Here is a 16,975-nt window from a genome sequence, read left to right as displayed (position 1 = left end):
CGGTATTACAGTTCACCACACACACGCTGTTCAAGTACATATAACATGCTCACGCATGTCCTGGACAGCTTACTCCCTAGTGAATGTTTTTTTTATGCATTTTTACACTTGACTACCTCCTCAATACAAGTTTTTTTTTTTTTTTGTTAAGACATTTATAATGAGGCTGATGTTATTAACACATATTTACATGTGACCAGCACAGAATATGGTGGAAATTCATGTTTTGTCCACATGTAATACGTGCAGCCAAGATCCCGTTGCTGCATTTTAAGTTTGTCCAAGGTTGGATTTATTTCGTTGGCTGCACGTATTTAAAACTAAACTTAAAGTTAAAGTCCCATTAATTGTCACGCTCCTAAATGTGTGAAATATGTTCTCCACATTTGATCCATCCCCTGGTGGAGCCGTGAGCTGCAGAGACACCCGCACTCAGGAAACATTTGCTTGTTACTCTAACCTTAACCCCTTTGCTCTGGGTCTGTGCAACTAAGAAAAAAGTTTATCACTGGCCACACGTTTTTTGAAAATTACATACAAATATACACTTTCTTATTGGAAATGGGATGGATTTATAATTTTTTTTTCTTTTAATGTGTGTGTGTGTTAAGTTGTTGAAGCTGAATTCACAGAAATTACAAGTTTGGAAAGCAAAGTGAAGTAAAATGTTTTTTTCAAATTAGTAAAATCTTTGCGTGTTATTCATATGATCATATTTAGTAAATTTAATTAAAGTGCTTTACCTTTATTTATATTTTTGTCGACTAAATATCTATTGTAATTTAGTCGACTAAAATTTGACTAAAATTAATAGAATCAACATGACTAAATTGCAACTAAAACTAAACCCTATTTTAGTCAAAAGACTATGACTAAAACTAAATTAAAATTCTCCGTCAAAATTAACACTGATCACGGATCAAATAGTCCGCTTTTTGTGAAAAAATGAGCTAAACCGAAGAAAGAACAATAATAAAGTATTAAATGTTCATTGAATATTTATGTCTTTTGTAACTGACCATTGTATGTAAGGGATAATACCCGATGAAGTGTGCATTATGAGAAATAAACGCATGACGCGGAGACCTGAACTGTCCGAAGCAAAGGACGGTTGCTTCCGCGAAGTGGAAATTGTTTGGAGGAGTATGTTTGAAGCTACAGCTGCCCTATGGAATCCAGCATTATAAGAGGACATTATCAGAGATGGATTTTCAGGAACTTTTAGAAACTTTAATTGATTAATTAAATTAGCACAGAAATGTGAATTTAGAAATAATTTTGAATTTCATTCTCTGTTGAAGACAACTCAGAATGTAGCCACGAGGGGGCCCAAGCCAGGGTCTCATTGTGCCAGTCCCAAGCCCGGATAAATACAGAGGGTTGTGTCAGGAAGGGCATCCGACGTAAAATCTTGCCAAATTAAATATGCGAATCAGACCTACGAAATCCATACCGGATCGGTCGAGGCCCGGGTTAACAACGACCGCCATCGGTGCTGTTCACCGACAGGGTGCCGGTGGAAATTGGACTACTGTTGGTGGAAGAAGGAGAGGAGGAAGGCGGGTTCGTAGGGAGAGAGAGAAGAGGAAAGTCACTAGTGTTGGACTGAGAGTTGGGACTTTGAATGTTGGAACTATGACAGGAAAGGGTAGAGAGTTAGTGGACATGATGCAGAGGAGAAAGGTAGACATACTGTGTGTCCAGGAGACCAGGTGGAAAGGTAGCAAGGCTAGAAGTTTAGGAGCAGGGTTCAAGTTGTTCTATCATGGTGGAGATGGGAAGAGAAATGGAGTAGGAGTTATCCTAAAGGAGGAGTTTGTTAGGAGTGTTGTGGAGGTAAAAAGAGTGTCAGATAGAGTGATGAGTCTGAAGATAGAAATGGAGGGTGTCATGTTCAATGTTGTTAGTGGGTATGCCCCACAGGTAGGATGTGAGCTGGAAGAGAAGGAGAAGTTCTGGTTGGATCTTGATGAAGTGATGATGAGCATCCCTGGAAATGAGAGAGTTGTCATTGGTGCAGATTTCAATGGTCATGTTGGTGCAGGAAACCGAGGTGATGAGGAGGTGATGGGCAGGTTTGGTATCCAGGAGAGGAATGTAGAAGGACAGATGGTGGTTGATTTTGCAAAAAAGATGGAAATGGCGATAGTGAATACATTCTTTGAGAAGAGACAGGAACATAGAGTGACCTATAAGAGCGGAGGTAGAAGCACACAGATAGACTACATCTTGTGTAGACGGTGTAATCTGAAGGAGATCAGTGACTGTAAAGTAGTGGTTGGTGAGAGTGTTTCCAGACAGCACAGGATGGTGGTGTGTAGAATGACTCTGGTGGTGAAGAAGATGAAGAAAGAGAGGACAAAGGCAGAGAAGAGGACAAACTGGTGGAAGCTGAAAAAAGAAGATTGTTGCATGACTTTTAAGAAACAGTTGAAACAGGCTCTGGGTGGTCAGGAGGTACTCCCAGATGACTGGATAACTACAGCTAATGTGATCAGGGAGACAGGTAGGAGTGTACTTGGTGTGTCATCAGGAAAGAGAGTTGATAAGGAGACTTGGTGGTGGAATGAGGAGGTGCAGGAGTGTATACGGAGTAAGAGACTAGCTAAGAAGAAGTGGGACACTGAGAGGACTGAGGAGAGTAGACAGGAGTACAGGGAGATGCAGCGTAAGGTGAAAGTAGAGGTGTCAAAGGCCAAACAAAGAGCTTATGATGACTTGTACGCTAGGTTGGGTAGTAAGGAGGGAGAGACTGACCTGTACAGACTAGCAAGGCAGAGAGATCGAGATGGGAAGGACATGCAGCAGGTTAGGGTGATCAAGGATAGGAATGGTAATGTGGTGACAGGTGTCAGTGGTGTAATGGAAAGATGGAAAGAATACTTTGAAGAGTTGATGAATGAAGAGAATGAGAGAGAACAAAGAGTAGAAGAGGTGACGGTTGTGGAGCAGGAAGTAAGAAAGATTAGTAAAGGTGAAGTGAGAGGGGCTTTGAAGAGGATGAAGAGTGGAAAGGCTCTTGGTCCTGATGATATACCTGTGGAGGTATGGAAGTGTCTAGGAGAGATGGCAGTGGAGTTTTTGACCGGGTTGTTCAACAGGATCTTAGGTGGTGAGAAGATGCCTGAGGAATGGAGGAGAAGTGTGATGGTGCCCATTTTTAAGAATAAGGGAGATGTGCAGAGTTGTGGTAACTACAGAGGAATAAAGCTGATGAGCCATACAATGAAGGTGTGGGAAAGAGTAGTGGAAGCCAGACTAAGAGCAGAAGTGAACATTTGTGAGCAGCAGTATGGTTTCATGCCAAGAAAGAGCACTACAGATGCAACATTTGCTTTGAGGATGTTGATAGAGAAGTACAGAGAAGGTCAGAGAGAGCTCCACTGTGTCTTTGTAGATCTGGAGAAAGCTTATGACAGAGTGCCCAGAGAGGAACTATGGTATTGTATGAGGAAGTCTGGAGTGACAGAGAAGTATGTCCGAGCAGTGCAGGACATGTATGAGGGCTGTAAGACAGTGGTGAGGTGTGCTGTAGGGGTGACAGAGGAGTTCAAGGTGGAGGTGGGATTACATCAGGGATCAGCTCTGAGCCCCTTCCTGTTTGCAATGGTGATGGACAGACTGACGGATGAGGTTAGACAGGAATCACCATGGACTATGATGTTTGCAGATGATATTGTGATTTGTAGTGAGAGCAGGGAACAGGTGGAGGTGGAGTTAGAGAGGTGGAGGTTTGCCCTGGAAAGGAGAGGAATGAAGGTTAGCCGCAGTAAGACAGAGTACATGTGTGTGAATGAGAGGAACCAGAGTGGAAGAGTGAGGTTACAGGGAGAAGAGATAAAGAAGGGGGAGGAGTTTAAGTATTTAGGGTCAACAGTACAGAGTAATGGAGAGTGTGGAAAAGAAGTGAAGAGGAGAGTGCAAGCAGGTTGGAATGGGTGGAGAAAAGTGTCAGGTGTGATGTGTGACAGAAGAGTTTCAGCACAAATGAAAGGAAAGGTGTACAAGACTGTGGTGAGACCAGCCATGTTGTTTGGACTAGAAACAGTGGGACTGAAGAAAAGACAGGAAGCAGAGCTGGAGGTAGCAGAGATGAAGATGCTGAGGTTCTCTTTGGGAGTGACCAGGATGGATAGGATCAGGAATGAATACATCAGAGGGACAGCACATGTTAGAGGTTTTGGAGATAAAGTCAGAGAGGCCAGACTGAGATGGTTTGGACATGTTCAGAGGAGAGACAGTGAATATATTGGTAGAAGGATGCTGAGTCTAGAGCTGCCAGGAAAGAGGTCTAGAGGAAGACCAAAGAGGAGGTTTATGGATGCAGTGAATGAAGACATGAAGGTGGCTGGTGTTAGAGTGGAGGATGCTGAAGACAGGCTTAGATGGAGGAAACTGATTCGCTGTGGCGACCCCTGAAGGGAAAAGCCGAAAGGAAAAGAAGAAGTTGAAGACAACTCAGAACATTTGATGAAGATCAGAAATAGAAAGATTTTTTGCAGTAACTTGTCAGGTGGTGCATGGTGATCAATTCAGCATTTTTTTTTTCATTAAAAAAAGACTTCAGCTGGTGTTACAACAACTGTGTTGGATAGATGTAAAACAGGGGTAGGGAACCCTGGTCCTCGAGAGCCACCTTCCAGCATGTTTTCCAATATACCCTGTTCTGGCATGTTCTTATTGGCTGGACACACCTGAACCAGGTAATTGTTTGAGTCATTACTCATGACTGATTACCTGGTTCAGGTGTGTCCAGCCAATGAGAACATGCCAGAGCAGGGTATATTGGAAAACATGCAGGAAGGGGGTTTTCGAGGACCAGGGTTCCCTACCCCTGGTGTAAAACAATGTAAACATTTGTGAGCCTCAGTATGGTTTCATTCCAAGAAAGAGCACTACAGATGCAACATTTGCTTTGAGGATGTTGATAGAGAAGTACAGAGAAGGTCAGAGAGAGCTCCACTGTGTCTTTGTAGATCTGGAGAAGGTTTATGACAGAGTGTCCAGAGAAGAACTATGGTATTGTATGAGGAAGTCTGGAGTGACAGAACTATGTGAGAGCAGTGCAGGACATGTATGAGGGCTGTAAGACAGAGGTCCTCTCACATGCTTTGGTCTGCAGCTACTGCATCCTCACTGCAGCTAACACTTCACATCTGCTGAACCAGTAAGGTCCAGTTTCTGACTCATAGACTCTGGTTCACATTGGAAACTGATTCACACAGAGGAATGTCCTCAGAAGGAACCTAGTTAATCATTCAAGAGAACAGAAGACTGAGATATTCTTTCACTCTGGACCACTGATCTCCTGATATAAGCATAAAGTAGTCCAGGTGAGGAATCATCTAGAATGTATTCAGTTTCTTTATCAATTAGTCTTCATGGCTGAAGTTGTGTCTCAACTGATATTTTCAGAAGACATTTATGGAGCTGGAGTTTTGTTTCCCCACATCAGCTAATCAGAACAAACTTGCTTATGATTTTCATTCTTTAAAAATATTAAGTTTAATTATTGAGTAGAACTATAAACATGGTGCTTCTTTTGACCCTTTAGCCCCGCCCCCAGTCTTGTATAAAAACTACCTGCAGAGGCTCTTCTATATAACCCAGCAAAGATTTTGTCTTTAGAAGCATACGGTCTGAGAACCAAAAGCCGTCCTAAAAACTATGTGAACGGAAAGATCTGGTGCTGATCCAAGCTCAGTAAATAAGCACCAGAACCAGGTCTGTGGGAAAAAACCTGTCAGTCAGCCATAGTCTGACCTCCTCAAACCTTTTCATAAGGAGCTGCTGCTCTATGGATCAGACATGTACTGCAATTGTTCATTCGTTCATCTTCTTGGCCACTTTGTCACTTTCGGAGTCGCCAGAGGTGCCGGAGCCTAACCCGGCTACTGATGGGCAAAGGCAGGGTTCACCCTGGAAGGGTTGCCAGTTTGTCGCAGGGCCTCAACAACACACCCATTCACCCCTAGGGGTAATTTGGAATCACCAATGAACCTATGAAGCATTTTTTTGGACAGCCGGAGTCCGTGGAGAAAACCCACGCATGCTCGCAACGAACATGCAAACTCCACACAGAAAGGTCCCAGTTGGTGCTTCTGTTTCAAAACCCCCTGCATGGATTTGAACCAGGGCCTTCTTGCTGTGAGGCAAGAGCGCTGATCGGGCAGCTGCAACTGTTTGTCTTTTTAAATCTGCAGTTCTGTGATTGATTCATGTTTTCTTTCAAAGAACACAGAGAACATGAACTTATCACAGATATCTAGGCCTGGATGGACTTAGGTTCTCATTTTTAGTCTGGTGTGAAAACCTCAGGATAACATTTGTAACCATCAGGTAAAGAAAAAAACAGGATTTTTAACTCTAGCAGATTGTTGTGATTTTTTTTACAATGTATGCAACAGTCATCTATTGTTTCTTCTTTTCTGATATCTATCTGACACTTTCTATTGAAAAAAAGGAAAAACTTAAAAAACTTGGTAAAACAGTTGAATGAAATCTGACCTGAGTCTCTCCAGTTTACAGTGTGGACTCTCCAGTCCAGCAGACAGAAGCTTCACTCCTGAATCCTGCAGCTTGTTGAAACTCAGATCCAGATCTCTGAGTCTGGAGGACTGAGAGCTGAGAACTGAGGACAGAACTGCACAGCTTCTCTCTGACAGATTACAGTGATCCAGTCTGAAGAAAACAAAGACAGACAGCAGTTATTGAAACTTTTGTTTTTCACTCAAATTCATTTGTTCACTAAAGATGATTTTCATGGGAGTTCTTACATAGCTTTGTTGGAGGCTTTGATCACTGGCAACAGCCTCAGAAGAGCCTCCTCTGAACCAAAGTATTTCTTCAGGTCAAACTCTTCCAGATCTTCTTCTGATGACAGTAAGATGAAGACCAGAGCAGACCACTGAGCAGGAGACAGTTTATCTGTGGAGAGACGTCCTGACCTCAGGAACTGTTGGATCTCCTTCATTAGAGAACCATCATTCAGTTCATTCAGACAGTGGAACAGGTTGATGCTTTTCTCTGCAGACATATCCTCACTGATCTTCTCCTTGATGAACTGGACTGTTTTCTGATTGGTCTGTAAGCTACTTCCTGTCTGAGTCATCAGACCTCGTAGAAGACTCTGATTGGTCTGAAGTGAAAGACCCAGGAGGAAGCGGAGGAACAAGTCCAGGTGTCCGTTTGGACTCTGTAAGGCCGTATTCACAGCACTCTGGTAGAACTGAACTGGACAACTTTGTCTTTTTCTAAAGATCTTAAAATGTTTCTGTTGTTCTTCCTCCATGAGGTTGACTCCAGAGTTGATGAAGGTCTGGTGGACATGAAGAGCAGCCAGAAACTCCTGAACACTCAGATGGATGAAGCAGAACACCTTGTCCTGGTACAGGCCTCTCTCCTCTCTAAAGATCTGTGTGAACACTCCTGAGTACACTGAGGCTGCTCTGATATCGATGCCACACTCTATCAGGTCGGATTCATAGAAGATCAGGTTTCCTTTCTGCAGCTGCTCAAAAGCCAGTTTTCCCAGAGACTCCATCATCTTCCTGCTCTCTGGACTCCAGTGAGGATCTGTCTCAGCTCCTCCATCATACTTGACCTTCTTGACTTTGGCCTGAACCACCAGGAAGTGGATGTACATCTCAGTCAGGCTCTTGGGCAGCTCTCCTCCCTCTCTGCTCTTCAGCAGATCCTCCAGAACTGTAGCAGTGATCCAGCAGAAGACTGGGATGTGGCACATGATGTGGAGGCTTCGGGATCTCTTGATGTGGGAGATGATCCTGCTGGCCTGCTCTTCATCTCTGAATCTCTTCCTGAAGTACTCCTCCTTCTGTGGATCATTGAACCCTCTGACCTCTGTCACCATGTCAACATATCCAGGAGGGATCTGATTGGCTGCTGCAGGTCGTGTGGTTATCCAGAGGCGAGCAGAGGGAAGCAGGTTCCCCCTGATGAGGTTTGTCAGCAGATCACCCACTGAGGTGGACTTTCTAGGGTCATTTAGGATCCGAGTCTTGTGGAAGTCCAGAGGAAGTCGACACTCATCCAGACCATCAAAGATGAAGATGACCTGGAAGTCTTCAAAGCTGCAGATTCCTGCTTCTTTGGTTTCAGGGAAGAAGTGATGAACAAGTTCCACCAAGCTGAACTTCTCCTCTTTCAGCACATTCAGCTCTCTGAAAGTGAATGGAAATGTGAAGTGGATGTTCTGGTTGGCTTTGCCTTCAGCCCAGTCCAGAGTGAACTTCTGTGTTAAGACTGTTTTCCCGATGCCAGCCACTCCCTTTGTCATCACGGTTCTGATTGGTTCTTGTCTTCCAGCTGGGAGTTGAAAGAGCTCTTCTTGTCTGATGCTGGTTTCTGCTCTGTCTGCTTTCCTGGATGCTGCTTCAATCTGTCTGACCTCATGTTCTTCATTCAGCTCTCCAGTTCCTCCCTCTGTGATGTAGAGCTCTGTGTAGATCTCATTCAGAAGGGTTGGGTTTCCTGCTTTATTGATTCCGTCAAACACACACTTGAACTTCTTCTTCAGACCAGATTGGACTTCATGTCGACAAGCTGCAGCAGGAGATCCTGAATGAAGACAACAAACAGAGTAAATAAACTCTCTGCAGCCTGAATGATGAGGGTTTGAATCCATGTGGTTCCATGTGTTGAGACATCAGTAAATCTTCATTTATCAGCAGCTGAAACCTTCAGAGAAATCCTCTTACTGCTCTGCAGTCGATCAGCCAGCTCCTCCTGCTTCATTCTCCTCAGGAAGTTCTCTGTGATCTTCATCAGTGACTCTCTGCTGCTCCTCTGCTCTTCATCTTCATCCTCCTCCTCATCCTCCCTCTGACTCAGAAGCTTCTGGATCTTCTTCAGCTCCTTCTTCACAAAAGTGACAATGTTGTCCTCCAGCAGCTGCAACAGAATTCTAGATGAATGAGCCAATCAGAGTGAAGTCATGGAGCCAAACATCAGCTCCATGTTGGACACACTGACAATCCACTGGTCTCCAAAGTGCAGCATGGAGATGACTGTGGACAGAATGATGGAAAAGCAGTTGTTGTTCATGTACAGACCAGAAAGATGGAATCCAGCTGTGTTTGATGCTGCTGGACAGACGGACCACTGGGGGTCTCTGAGCTCTGCTGGTCCACTCTGTGGAGAATCAGAACCATCAGATCCATTCTGTCTGTGCACACAGAGACTAACACAAGGTGAAGGTTAATAAAGTCAGATGTGAATGTGAACTGTGAAGCAGATGACCCCCCGTTGAGGAAAAATTTTACTGGTCATGCTGATCCACTGAGAAGCAACAACTCAGTCTGTACATTTTTTCAACTTTTAGCCTATTTTGACAAAGCCCCAGCAGCTCTTATCAACAATTTATTAAGATCACTGCTGAAGTGCCCTGTAACAATCTCATTTAGTCTGGTGTGTGGTTCAGACTGGATCTATTAAACTTAACATAAACCCTGGTACCAGCAATACATTTTCACTTAGAGCACAAGCTACTACAATGGACCACTTAACTGTAGCCACTATGTTTAACAACTACTTCATCTCCCCTTTATCTGAATTGTGCAACTCAAACTCAGAGAGCTGCCAGCAGCACCATATACAGCTTCTGATGGAATCGATTGTGGTAACGCAGGAAGCCCTTACTCCACCCAAGCAGATGATATGGACATATGTTGTGTGCGTGGAGATAACGTAAAATAATTTATCACTTTCAAACTCAAAAGTCAATGACTCATGGGGTCTTGATTCAATTTTCTTAAAGGGGCCCAACCATGATTTTCTTCAGCCTTTCGGAGTAAACTATATCCATATATATGATCATATATCACATTGGGAACACTGAAAATGTATTTATGAAATATGACTCATTTTTGTGGACCGTTTTGATACTCGAAAGTAAAAAGACTCAATTCTTGAGCCTTCGTCTTTCGCTCCTTGTCGTTCCCACCCATTTCCCAACGTCATCCTTGAGCCGGCCTACCAAGTCCCTCGAGCTTGATCAAACTAAGCAAAACCATGTGACTAGAGCTGTCTTCAGTCTTCAGTCAAGAGAAAGATGGATGCGGCACGGTCTATAAAATCTTATCAGGATTTTACCGTTTCGCAAACTTTATATTTTGCTGATGGATTTTGAGCGTCTGTATGAAGACCAGGATCAACACTTTTTACTGCTGGTTTGATACCCCAGAGGAATGCTGCATGGCGGTGACTGGATGCTACAGCTACGAGGTACACACGCTAATAGACACGTCGGTAAAATCAATGTGGATCACGTTAAAAGTAGTTTTTTTTTAGCATGAATTCGTCTGACCACATTTTAATGAGTTTCCATGTCTTATTGTTGTGGTTTAATGGTTTGTTTTCAAAAGATTTTTTTTGAAACTACAATAGAGCTTTCACAGCAGCAGCCCGCGCATGCACCACTTAGAAGACAGAGAAAATATATATGTTTTTCAGTGGGGTTAAAATAAATGTTCTTACAAGTAAACGGTTGGACCAATTATTTCCTTTGAGCTAACATGACAATCTAATGCTCTACATTTGTCCGCAGCTCACCGATCACCTCATTTCTACCGTGTTTACATCACGTGACTGTCGGGTACGGTGGCTGTTTTGGTTCAGTTGTTCTGCTCTCGGTTTGTTTCATGTTGAGACTGAGGAATCTCAGAGAGAGCCGAAGTTCAGTCCGATTGGAAACGAAGCAGGACTACATTGAAAAAGGGGTCCGGGAGCGGTGCCTAGTAGACGAAGGTAGTTCTCCCCAGCCACAGCTGGAGTGTGTTTTTGTTGAAGACTGGGGGCGGAGCTTGCAGCATAGACTTTTCCTGGAGGGAGCGATTAGGCGTGTTTGTGACGACCGGCGCTCCGCAGATCGCCTAGATTGCGGTGGATGTTGGTTAGTTTCTTGCACTGACGTCAAATGTGCACCGTCATGAAGTATCACGAGAAAGGGGCGGGTTCAAGGCGCCTTCCTAAGCCAGCGCAGCCAGAAAATAGGTACTGCGCTGGCTGCAGGCCGCCTTCAGGACTACAAAACAATGCATTGTGGGAAACTGTGTCCACACAGTTCTTGTAGTTCGGTGTGAAATAACTGCCGCTAAATGAAGGACATCGGTGTATTTTTTAGTTTTCCTGGAAGATACTGAATGACTGATGAAAAAATAAACAAGATTTCAAATAATCTGTGGTCATATTTGTTACTGTTGCCTCTAAAACTTAACTTTAATTCAATTTTATTTATTTATTTGGGACAGTGCAGATGCAATGAATCCCGCGGCTATTTTATCAACAGTTTTACTCTAAAATATGTTAAAAATATATATATAAAAGACACAACAGCACAAATCATACTAGGAAGGGGTGCATGTTAACTTTCAGCCGAATGTTAAAGACAACGCCCAACTCCTTGATCTCATACAGTCTCGTTGTTCACCCTCATCTCAGGCGCCTTTCCCCCTCCTGCATCAGCTTAGTCTCACTGACGATGGAGGCGAGGCGCTGGGGGATCTCAAACACACCTATTGATAACAGTCCTGCCTCCAAGCCCCACACCCCTGACTGGATTTTCAAATTTCGGCTGTGGGTGGAGTCAGCCTCCAACTTCCTGGTTTGGTTACTCTTTAAATGTAATTATTCTTGTTTATGCATGGAGGTTGTTTTATTCAAGTAGGCCACATGAAAAATCCTTTCTCCTCTAAGAACTACCTTGACTGTTTCCCACAGCAAACCAGAATCTACATCGTCTTTTTGATTGTTTTCCAAAAAAAAACATCAATTGCCGGGTCAAAGCATTTGGTGAAGTTATTATCAGACAAATACACAGTCAAATCTCCAAAATCGATAATCCCTTGGTTGGGATACAAATTGTAAGTCCATAGTTAAGGGGGAGTGGTTTGAAATGACTCTAGCTTGGTATTCATATGGTATCACCATGGGAAGTAAAGTTTTAACAATTCTAAGACTGTCATTACACGAGTGTGTTTTTTGGACATATGAGTAGAAAAGTAATTGTTTTTCTGCTGGGTGGAGCTGTCGCCAAACATCTGTGAAGCCCTACTGAGACATAAGCTGTAGCAGAGCTTGAGCCATTTTGGGGGGTGTAGGGCTCTTAGGGTTTCATTTGTCCAATATAGGGTTCAAAGTAGTATAAATATCCCCACCCAATATTAAATGATGAGTTTGTAGCTTAGGGATTGAGGATGGTAGCTTCTTAATAAGTCTTCATCATCATTGTTGGGTGCATAGACATTTACCAATACAACCGGATGTTGGCAAAGAGTGCCCACAACAATCACATTCCTGCTGTTATTGTGTGCCAAAATATCAATATTGCGATATATCGCGATATTTAGTCCTGCGATCGATTCTCGATGGGTTCTCACCAAGGATCGATATTATATTTTCATTTGAAGAGGCTGCTGTGCCGGGCGTCTGAGTCGCTCGGCGGAGCTATTGAGCAGTTGATCGCGCAGCGTCGGACTTTTAATAGCGACGCACGCGCTCGTTCGAGAGAAGTTCCGGTGAGATACAGGCTCTGTAGCGCGTGTGAAGCATGTCTACCTGTCAGCATTTATCATCCATCTATAGAAGAGGCAACCGGTAACTGCGATCGGTCCTGCTTGCTGCTTGCCTCGCAATTGTTTGTGTATACTTCAGGTACCGTCTGAATTTTTGTTTTCATGCACTTCAATGTTTAACCTGCTGCTGTACGGTGTAACTTTGATAAATTTATAATGTGACGTTTTCAAACAATGTAATTACTTGTTGCTAATCTTAACTTAAAGTCATTCTTAAATAAAAAAGACAGGATTTGATGTATGAACTTAAATTTAAATGTAATTAAAATAAAGTATATGAATTCACTGTAAAATTAGGGAGGCTGCTAATTAATTTAAGCACTTAAAATTATATTTAGTGCCATTATTATGTGTTTTAAGGTTTTTACCTATTGACTGCTGACTGACCAAATGGAAAATAGATAAAGATTTGAAAAATAATCTCAAGTGACAGTCTGAGTAAATCAGTCTTCATTTTTGGATGCTCAGCCCTTCTCAAGTGAGGGAAAAGTGAACGAAAAATTAGGTCAATTTTGAGAGAGGCTGTGAAACATTGTTTTCATCATCCTTTGGAGTTACGTTTCTTCGGAGGTAGATAGCTGTCGCCACTTGAATTATTTAATTTTTCTGCACTAGGTATTGGCACTGCTGATCATGTTTTGTTAACATTGAATTTAACAGATAATTCCAATTCAGGTGTTGTCAATGCTCGTCAAAGACAGGGTATTACTGATTTCAGCTATGTTGCACTAGCGTGTCTTTAATTTGTTGCACAAAATAAGAAAAGTTGTTTATTATGATTGTGTTTAAACTAAAAAAGATAGATGGGGTTATATTTTCCCCAAAAAACATGTTCTTCTATATAATGCTAGCTATTAGAGAGGATTTTTACCAATTATCGCAGTATCGCGAAATTATTGATATCGTGAACCATGCATCGCGTATCGTATCGTGAGGTACCCAGTGATTCCCAGTCCTTGGTGTTATTGTCAAAAACTGTTTTGGATGGTTTGAAGGGGACATTTTTCCTAATCAATATAGCTATTCTTCTTGTTTTATTGAAAAACCTAGAGTGAAAAATTGAGCAAGCCAGCACGCACTCGTCGAACGATTGTCAAGTGAGCCCTCTCGAAAATACTGCATGCCACTTAAATTCATAGACTACAGTAAAAGCAGTTGAAACTTGTTCTCAAGATAAAAGCACAACCTAAAACCTTCCCTTTCAATTTCATTGTTATTTATTGTACCTTTTTATTAAAGCTTATATAGAATCCAACTTATATTGCAACTTATATTTAGGTTATTTAGACCTTTTTTTTATAATATATTGTGCTATTACTACTAAGCTGTCACATCAATGAAATAAAAACTCTTAGTTTCCACAGAATGATTTCACTTCTCACTTATAGTATCCCTTCTTGTAATCTCACCCACAAAGTTTCAGCCTAATCTGACTTAGTATTTTGTAGTACTGCCCTGTTGAAATTGTGTACTTAAGCAAAAAAAAACTACAGATTTAAAATACTTATACTGTATAGGCGGATTCCTAATGAATTAAGGGCTACAATTGTGGACCATGTTGTCAATCACGGCCTCACCATGGAGGAGACAGGTGCAACCCAATATTGGAAGCACTACTGTTAGTTCAATAATTCAAAAATTCCGTAGGGACAACAGGTATGCAAACAGTAATTTACTGTACTATACTGTACCATCTCATACACATCTCATGTTACTGTACTGTATTTGTATAATTACTGTAATTTTACTCTGCACCACATAGGATTGAAAGACAACCTCGCGGAGGTGGAAGAGGGCCCCTTTTTACCCAACAGCAAGAAGAAGCCATTTGTGCAATGGTCATTGCCAACAATGCAATAAAGCTGAGAGAAATACAAAGCGCTGTCATAGAGAATGACACGGTATTTGTCAATATTGAATCTGTTTCAATTTCAACAATTGACAGAGTCCTCAAAAAAAAAAGAATTTCACATGAAGCAATTGTATAAAGTGCCATTTGAACGAAACAGTGAAAGGGTGAAGGAGATCCGTCGCCAGTATGTGCAGGTAAAGCAGGTCTTCTATGTTCAGCACACAGGAAAATTGTGAAATTACATTTCTATCTCTCTCTAAAGCGTGTACTGGAGCTGGAAGCCAGGGAAACACTGCATACATTCATATATTTCGATGGGGGAGGTTTCAATCTGGCCAAAGGTAGAAAGCGTGGAAGAAATCGCATTGGACAGAGAGCAACCACTGAAGTCCCTGGTCAGCACGGAGGGAATATTACCAAGTGTGCAGCCATCTCAGACAACGGCATCCTCACCCATATCCCCCTTCTTGGTCCATACAATACCCAACATCTCCTGACATTTTTAGACACTCTTTACAGGGACCTAGTCCCTGAGAATGAGAGAGGTGGAGGCCAACTCAGCAAGTATGTTGTCTGGGATAATGTCCGTTTTCACCACTCCCATCAGGTCAGAGAGTGGTTTCCAGCACATGAAAGAATGCTGGTTGAATATCTCCCTCCATATTCCCCATTCCTTAATCCAATAGAGGAGTTTTTCTCTGCCTGGAGGTGGAAAGTTTATGACCGGCATCCACATGAGCAAATGGCCCTGCTAGCAGCCATGGATGCAGCATGTGACGACATCACAGCAGAGTCCTGCAGAGGATGGATTCGCCACTCCAGGAGATGCTTTCTTCGCTGCATTGCGAGGGATAACATCCGTTATGATGTAGATGAAAATATGTGGCCAGACAGACAGGAACATCTGGATGTGCCAGAATGATGTACTGTACTGTTACATGTGCTGTATATTGTTCACAGCTCTACCAAAAGGGTGATTTTATGTTTAACATCTACAGTGACTTTACTGCACATTTCAGATGGCTGTACGAGTAGGCCATAGTGCTGTCTTGAGCATTTTCAGGTGTCACCAAATATTTATATATATATATATATACATATAAGGCTTTTGAGAATGTAAACTATTCTGTACTGCTGGCCAAAATGAAAAATTGCCTCAAAAGTACCAGCTAACATAATTTTCAATAAAAGCTTTTGATACTTGTGAAATGCTTCTAATTGTATGTCATTATACCATAGAAACATCTGGCAAACACCTAAAAACCCTGAAGGAACAGACATTGAGGAAAAGTAATATTTGTGTCAATCTCAAAACATTTGGCCATGACTGTACTTTGCATAAGCAATGATGTTGATATTGTAATGTATGCTGACAATATGGTTCTATTTGGTTCGGATGCCAAATCAGTGAGAAGTTATCAATAGCAATGACAAATGCTTTACAGTGGCTTAACAAGTCCTGTCCTACATTGAATTCAGAGAAGACTTTTACCATGTACTTCTCAAACAAACAAGTCCAAGCTGTTCTTCTTAATGTCCATGTAGGCAGTCGTATGATTGGGAACGTTGCTGAGTTTAAATATCTAGGTGTTATGTTAGACACACTTAACTTTAAAAATCATGTTAAAAAGATAGGCAATATTCTGAAATTTAACATTATAAACTTTCGACAAATTAGACACTCGTTATCTTCAGAAGCGGCGAAGTCGGTTTTCAATGCCATGATCATATCACATGTTTTATGCTGTATTACATCAAGGTCTCAGACTACTATAACAGTCCAAATACCTCTTAAGTCTCTGCATAATCAAGCGCTAAAATACCTTGACAAGAAATCCAGGCGTTACCATCATTGCTTTATTTTGGAAAAACACAAAAATACTAAGTTTTGATAACCTTATCAGGTACTCTGACATTCGTATAGTTCATAAAATTTTGCATTACACCGCCCCGCCTCCTCTTAAAGGGGCCCATCCATGATTTTCTTAAACCTTTCAAAGTGATGCAGGCGAGGCGCTGGGTCATCTCAAACATACCTAATATCTGTGTCTCTGTTGTATTACTCCCATGAAAATAATCCAAACTTCTTCAAAGATGGATGCACATATGATATATCTGCCTTTAGTAGGTCTGGCCTTCACTAAACTCCTTCACAACACAATAGGTGTGTTTGAGATCCCCATCGCCTCGCCTGCATCGTCGGCGAGACTAAGCTGCTGCTGGAGGGGGCGGAGAAAGGCGCCTGAGATGAGGGCGAACGACGAGACTGTACGAGATCAAGGAGTTGGGGGTTGTCCTTAACATTCGTCTAAAAGTTAATATGCCACTCCTCCTAGTATGATTTGTGCTGTTGTGTCTTTTAAATTAATTTTTAACATCTTTTAGAGTAAAACAGTTAAAAATAGCCGCGGGATTCATTGCATGTGCACTGTCCCAAATAAATGGATAAAATTAAATTAAAGTTAAGTTTTAGAGGCAACAATAACAAATATAACCACAGATTATTTGAAATCTTGTTTATTTTTTCATCAGT

The 16,975-nt window shown here is 42.1% G+C and overlaps 1 protein-coding gene and 1 long non-coding RNA gene across 2 annotated transcripts in view; both read right to left on the bottom strand.

The window, feature by feature from the left end:
• Positions 1 to 7,821: 7,821 nt before the first annotated feature.
• On the bottom strand, positions 7,822 to 8,790 carry LOC112138492 (NLR family CARD domain-containing protein 3-like; the record flags this gene model as incomplete). The annotated part of the gene is made up of 2 exons (XM_024261045.2): positions 8,718 to 8,790; positions 7,822 to 8,577 (listed from the first exon to the last, which is right to left on the bottom strand). Coding segments are annotated over exons 1-2 (823 nt in total), but the record flags the coding sequence as incomplete, so codon positions are not given.
• Positions 8,791 to 9,089: 299 nt separating this feature from the next.
• LOC112138489 overlaps positions 9,090 to 16,975 on the bottom strand; it is a 17,400-nt gene continuing 9,514 nt past the window's right edge. Inside the window, exon 4 of the long non-coding RNA XR_002917790.2 lies at positions 9,090 to 9,150. This is a non-coding gene — a long non-coding RNA (uncharacterized LOC112138489). The remainder of the gene's footprint in view (positions 9,151 to 16,975) is intronic.

This window comes from Oryzias melastigma, unplaced genomic scaffold (genome assembly GCF_002922805.2).
Source record: "Oryzias melastigma strain HK-1 unplaced genomic scaffold, ASM292280v2 sc00326, whole genome shotgun sequence".
Taxonomy (NCBI): domain Eukaryota; kingdom Metazoa; phylum Chordata; class Actinopteri; order Beloniformes; family Adrianichthyidae; genus Oryzias; species Oryzias melastigma.
Note: the sequence above shows the minus strand (reverse complement) of the source record. Positions and strands in the feature narration are given on the sequence as shown.